This window comes from Otolemur garnettii, unplaced genomic scaffold, assembly GCF_000181295.1.
Source record: "Otolemur garnettii isolate 467f Iridium unplaced genomic scaffold, OtoGar3 scaffold00022, whole genome shotgun sequence".
In the NCBI taxonomy this organism is placed as follows: Eukaryota; Metazoa; Chordata; class Mammalia; order Primates; family Galagidae; genus Otolemur; species Otolemur garnettii.
The window spans coordinates 1,562,519-1,569,616 of NW_003852417.1; the positions used below are offsets into that span (position 1 = coordinate 1,562,519).

Sequence of the window (7,098 nt, forward strand, 5' to 3'; positions counted from 1 at the left end):
GTTGAACTGAGTAACCTTACAGTCTATGGCTAAGAATTATTTATATTCTTTAAATATAGTTCAAATTGTTATTCTCATATATTCTAATATATTTCCTTAAGGAGCAATCAAGGAAAAGGAATTAATTAGCTGACCGTTAAACCAAATATTGGGGCTAGGGTATCAGAAGTGTACAAATCATTTTAATTGTCATAACCAACAAAAAAATAATTGTAATAATAAAATAATTGAATTTTTACATATATACATTTTTAGAGATAGAGTCTTACTTTATCACCCTCAGTAGAGCGCTGTGGCGTCACAGCTCACAGCAACCTCCAACTCCTGAGCTCAGGTGATTCTCTTGCCTCAGCCTCCCAAGTAGCTGGGACCACAGGTGCCCACCACAATGCCCAGCTACTTTTTGTTGCAGTTTGGCTGGGGCTGAGTTCAAACCCGGCACCCTTAGTATATGGTGCCAGTGCCCTAACCACTGAGCCATAGGTGCCGCCCACATTTTTACATATTTACAAAGATCTTATGATTTTCTTAAAAGCCTTATGAATTCAATGACCTCATTCTGCTGACAGTAGCTTTATAACAACTACACATCCAATCACATCCAAAAATATGCAGAAAGCTTCTATAAATCTAGTGGTTCAACACACAAGTCACATTTCTTAGAAAACCCTAGGGTGGTGTGGAAAAATTCCCAGGTTCAACTGAAGTCAGATTATATCAGAATTCAGTAGTATAGAAACACCACTTGGTATCACTGATGTTCATATTCGGCTGGAATGAAAACTTTCCATCCTTAAAGCAATGTTACTTTAAAATCTATATGAGGTAACATTACACATGCATTTTAATTCACTATGAAACTGCAGGTTAAAGTAACTTCCAATGCTGCTCTGGTGCAGTTGTGTGTTGAAAGACTGAAAACGCCACTTCCAGCCCCCAACTGTGTTTCACTGCAATCAAAATAAACCGAGGGCAAGATGCCAGCCCCCAGGCCTTTTCTTAGCTTTATCTGACTGGTGTGCTGCTTCATGTATTCCTTCAAATATTCATTGAGTACCAAATATAAACAAGACAAGCAGGACACAAGAATATAGGGGTTTATGATCTTGTGGATAAAAGACAACACATATAAAAGAGGTTTCAAATTATCAAGTGAAGTGACTTTCCATGTCAGTTCAACCTCCAAACTATGGCCAGAATTATCTTCTTCTGCCATAGGATCAAGCCATCAACCTACTGGAAGGCTCTTACAGCTCATTCAATAGAGCAGGTGAGGTCCTATGAAAGCCCCACTTCTCCTTCCCAGGTCCCTCTTTCCTACATGGCCCCTGCTACACCTGCCACAATAATCAAGGCACTTCCGTGCCTCTTTGCTCACGAGTGCAAAACTAGCCACCTCCTACTTGTTGAAATCAGTCACTGGTAAAGGCACAACTGAATGCTATCTTTTCCCAATATTTAATCTACCTGCCAAGCATAACTGACTACCCCCACTGCACCAGTATCATTTTACTGCTGATACAGTACTGAGCATATTATACTACATTATACTATGTTAAAAGTATAACATATATCATAGTGGAAGGTTTAAAACGACCACACTAAATTTTAAGCATCTTGAGGGTAAAGACTATGCTTTGTTATGTATCCGAATCTATTCTGGCTAGCACAGAATCTAACAAGCAACAGGCACTCAAGTAAGTATCTGTTGTCTTTTCAGTGATCCACTGACTTACTTTGACACATAAGCAAAAAAGTCCATTTACATATTACTTACCTAATGTCCATGCAAAATAGTATTTGGGTCTGGCAGCCAACAGAGAGATATACAGATAGGTCACCTTTGCTGGCCATGATGCTATAGTTTGAAAATGCTCATCAATGTTATACTCCACAGGCAATGTTTTGGAGATAGTCAAGTGGAACAATAAGGAAAGTCCACAGACTAAGAGCTTCTGAATAACTGCAATCTGAAAAGTGAAAGATAAGATTTTTGTAAACTTTACCCATACTCTGTTCATTTTCTGTATTGTCAAAAAGTTAATTTTCCTTAATATAGTTATCAATCTGTAACTGTCCTGGTCAAAAACTGAGTGCTACACTGCGCTTAGTGTAAAGACCTCCAAAGTCTCATACTGTGAACACTTCTGAACTTATCTGTAACTCCTACCTGAGTTATGGCTCAACTCATATACTTTTTTTTACAATAAACTATCTCTTGCAATATGAAAGTTAACACAACTTTGTTCAAAAATGATAAAGTCAAAAGAGCTACACAGCCATAAAGACTAAAGATTTTCATCAAAGACTCAGATGAAAAGAAGAGGTCATTCTTTGCAATATTGTGGTAAGTTTAAATTACCAACCTATGGTATTTCTTTTTTCTTTCTATTTTTTTTTTTTTTGCACTTTTTGGCCAGGGCTGGGTTTGAACCCGCCACCTCCAGCATATGGGGCTGGCTCCTACTCCTTTGAGCCACAGGTGCCGCCCTGGTATTTCATATTTTTAGAAGTCCAAAACATTTTAACCTCATTTGGTATAAAAGAGATTATACAGACTGTGAACGGAAAGAAACAAGTGGAAAAAAGAAAAGGCTAGATTCAGGTGAAGGTATGTAAAAAAAGAACTGGGTTTAGAGCACCCTGTATTATAACCAAACAATATTCAAATTAACTCAAGTAATTTATAAATGAAGATCCATATTTTAACACATATATAACAGTGCAAAAAGAATGGCTCAAAAGTAAGAGTCACAGCATATGCTACATTTCTGCACTTGCAGGAAATCTGTCGTATTAGTAGTTGCCCCTGCTAGATGGTCCTGGCTCCTGAAGGACGCCTCGCTGCAGGTGTCATTATTCTCACTTTCCTGGCTGTCTTTTGTACCTTCCTCCAGTAAAATAAGGCTATCCTTTCTTCAATCCTTCCCAAAGTATCTTACGTATACATATAAACAAAAAAGATTTTCAGAAGATAATTAGACAAAAACTACAACTATAAACCAAGTGAGATTAGACGAACAGTCCCATATATTACCCTGACAAGGAGGTTTATCAATGGAATAACGTAGAAGGAAAACTGTGGCCATTAGACTACATATGAGGTATCTAGGTCTTCATTTTTACAAAAAATAAATTAAGGTAACATAAATTTGACCTCAGCTACCAGGGGGCACAAATACCACTGAGAATCTCCAAAAAGGATGAGTCACTGCAGCATCAGATATCACAGAAGGCAGGGGGGAGACCTAGAGTTGGGAGGAAGGCGGGTAGAAAGCCAGGGACAACCAAGTCTGTACAACAGACCACAGGGTCTTCCACTCAAAAAACAAAACTGCCCCAGAGAAAACACCTATTGACACAAGACAGACACTGACGGGTGCTGATGCAAACGAACACCAGTGGGAGACGCCCCACAATAGAGCCAGCTGGCTTGGGGTCCCGAGAGTTCACAAACGCACTAATACATGAAGAGCTTCCCATGCCAGTGAGGTATTTATGAATAACTACTACTATTTGACTTTGCCAACTATATGCATGTGGAATTTCAACTAAAATATATTAAAATAATGAAATAATCCATGAAGAATATCTGCCATTATCAACGATGTCTGGTTTATGTCTATCAACCAGAAGAGAAAAGTGACATTTTATCAGAGTAAATACCACAAAAACTCAGGGTGAGGTGACAGAAATAAAATATGAGTTTGTATTATTCTTTTTATGTTTGGCTTATTACTGTTTATATTGCATTTGGTATTTTTCAAATATATCATAAAACTATTTGAACTTTACATCTTCTCTAAAATGGAGAAGACATTAAGATTTTCCATTTACAGAAAAGGAACCTTCATCAGGCGTTGTGGAGGGTGCCTGTAGTCCTAGCTACCTGGGAGGCCGAGGCAAGAGAATCACTTAAGGCCAAGAGTTTGAAGTTGCTGTGAGCTATGATGCCACTGCACTCTACAGAAGGCAACATAATGAAACTGTCTCAAAAAAAAGAAAGAAAGAAAGAAAGAAAAAGATCCACATACATTATGTGCCAAAATGATAAAAAGCTGAACTGGTTACTGAGAGTCCAGTACCTTGATTCCTAGATTTTAATTCTTCTTCCAGTATTCCAGAATAAACTTCTAAGAAGCTGTCTATAATTATCTTTATTTTATTTTATGGCAGTGAGACCTCTAAAGGATTATGTGGTCAGCCTGGAGATATCAGTCTGAAATTCAACCCACTCTGATAAGGGCATGTCTCAATTAACACTTAACCAGTAATACAAAGTAAGACAAAAACAGCTTTTTGGTGTGAGAGACATCAGGAGTCACACAGTTGGAAAGAAGTAAACAATGGCTTCTGTGAAAGTGCGCAAGCTTCTTTATTCACTGTGTTGCCCACACAAATGGAGAACAGTAGGTCTGCAGGAAAAGGGGGTGACCCTTGCTCTGAGCCCCACATTCAGAGGAACACTAGTTCTTTTTCCTTTGTTTCTCAGACTTTCTGACTGGCCTGTCAAGAAACATTTATATCCAACCAGATCAAACCCCACTGAAACTCAGCCTGCACGAAGCCTTGTACCTTTCTTTATGAAGCAGCATGGCAGCAGTTCCAAGCACCTCAGCACTTTGAAACAAGGAAAAATTAAGGTTCAGTTTTGAGGCAATTTAGCTCAGATTTCTGGATCCAGACTAAACTGGTCTGAATTCTAGTTCTCCTATTGCCAACCTGGGAAATCATGGTCAAATTACTTAGCTGCTGAGTCTGTTTCCTCATGAAAGTAGAATAACAGGACCTACTCCAAAGATGGAAAGAGCAGCTATCCTGTGTGACTACAGAGAACTACAACTATCTCTTTGTTGTGGAAATCAGAAATAGTTTTGTGAAAAAGATGTTATTGGGAGGAGGTCCTGATAGAAGAGTAAGATTTCAATAGGTGATGATTAAGAAGAAGAGAGAAAAGGAGAACACACAGAGTATTTACAGTCTGCTACAACGGAAAGCATAAGTTTAAAAAAAAAAAAAAGGCGTGGAAAATTAGGTTGGCCAATTCCCTGAGAAGGGCTTTCTTGCAAAATACTCTGTGACAATAAAGCTTTATTCTCATTAAGGAAATCAGCACACAGTTTCTCAAGTAAACTTACATTTGTTCTTTAATTTTGATCATACTTCTACTAAGCATCACTACTTAGGTACAGTGTGAAGAGTCATTTCTCTCACAAAACGTTTTTTAAATAAATAGATAAATTCAAAACACGAAAGTATGAGTATGTTTAAATCAGACTAACCAATACATGCTCCAAAGCCAGAGTGTCCAACCTTTTTTTCCTCTGCTGCACACTGGAAGAGTAAGAGTTGCTTTGGGCCATACATTAAATACACAACACACTAACAAACCTGATTAAAAACAACAACAAAAAAAGGGTTCATGCATACTTTTCATGATCTCCAACACCACAGATAAGGAAAAAAAGTCCTCATAAAATCAGCATGCAGCTGCGGTTGGACACCCTGCAAGGCTCCAGAGAAGTCTCATGAACTTACATTTGGAGATGGCTCTGTTCTTTCGCTTTGTATTTCTTCCTTCCCATTTTCACCTGAATGTATCATGTGGTACGATCTGCCTTCAATGAAAGTAATGTAGTCTTTGTAAGAGCAGAGTGGGCCGGCTAGGATACCCATGAAGTTACAGTTGTAACTTAAATACTCCAGGAGGCTGGGCATGCGCCTGCAACAAAAGACATCCAACTTGTGAGATGCGACATACACTTTCAGAAAATCTGACAGAGACAATGTTCAGCTACCTCACTACGCTTACCATTTTCAAAATCAGACAAGCATTAATTTTCATTTGCATCCATATGGTAAGAATTTAAAAGATCTAGATGTAGTTATGTTCAACAGTATTTTTGTTTTGTTTTGTTTTGTTTGAGATAGAGCCTCAAGCTGTCCCCCTGGGTAGAGTGCCTTGGCATTACAGCTCACAGCAACCTCCAACTCCTGGGCTCAAGCGAGTCTCCTGCCTCAGCCTCCCAAGTAGCTGGGACCACAGGCGCCCGCCACAACGCCCGGCTATTTTTTGGTTGCAGCCGTCATTGTTGTTTGGCGGGTCCGGGCTGGGGATTCGAACCCGTCACCTTAGGTGTACGTGGCTGGCGCCTTAGCTGGTTGAGCTATAGGTGCCGAGCCTCAACAGTATTTTTGAATAAGAAAGCTTCTACATAGATCTTTATGAGCAAATTGTGAGAGGTTTCTCCTTATGACTTCTCACAATAAAACGTAACACAGATGTGCTGTCACACAACTATCATCTCTTACTACTCAATTATTTACTCATTTAACAAATACATGTTGGGTAGCACCTGTAGCTCAGTGGGAAGGGAACCGGCCATGTACACTGAGGCTGGTGGGTTCAAACCCAGGCCAGGCCAGCTAAACAATGACAGCTGCAACAAAAAAGGAAAAAAAGCCAGGCATTGTGGTGGGCACTTGTAGTCCCAGCTACTTGGGAGGCTGAGGCAAGAGAATCACTTAAGCCCAGAAGTTTGAGGTTGCTGTGAGCTATGACATCACAGCACTCTACCCAAGACGACAGCTTTAGACTTTGTCTCAAAAAAACAAAAAAACCCAAATACCTTTTTGTGCACTATGCCCAATATGCTCCAGGGTCCACAGACACAGCAGTAACAAAACAGAGGAAAATTCTGGATTTATGGAGCTTATACACCAGAGGCAGAAATCAGGTAATCAAATACATATATGAAATATTTTCAGATATGCTAACTGCTATGAGTAAAGGCATTTTATTACATTTAGAAGTCATAAGGAGGCTGAAGCAAGTGGATCACCTAAGCTCACAAGTTTGAGACCAGCCTGAGCTACAGTGAGACCCCTGTCTCTAAAAATAGCCAGGTGCCATGGCAGGTGCCTGTAGTCCCAGATATTTAGGAGGCTGAGGCAAGAGAATCGCTTGAGCCCAAGAATTTGAGGTTGCTGTGAGCTGTGATGCACAGTACTCTATCGAGGGCAACAAAGTGAGACTCTATCGCAAAAAACAAACAAACAAAAGGAAGCCAGCTCCTTTGGTAAGGTGACATTTGACAG

General features: G+C 39.6%; 1 protein-coding gene across 1 annotated transcript in view; it reads right to left on the minus strand.

Annotated features, from left to right (window-relative positions):
• Positions 1 to 7,098, minus strand: part of MBOAT2 (membrane bound O-acyltransferase domain containing 2) — a 127,470-nt gene that overhangs the window by 16,627 nt on the left and 103,745 nt on the right. Inside the window, exons 7-8 of the mRNA XM_003787377.2 lie at positions 5,539 to 5,722; positions 1,778 to 1,970 (exon numbers count right to left, since the gene is read on the minus strand). Coding sequence (XP_003787425.1) covers positions 1,778 to 1,970; positions 5,539 to 5,722 — 377 coding nt within the window. The remainder of the gene's footprint in view (positions 1 to 1,777; positions 1,971 to 5,538; positions 5,723 to 7,098) is intronic.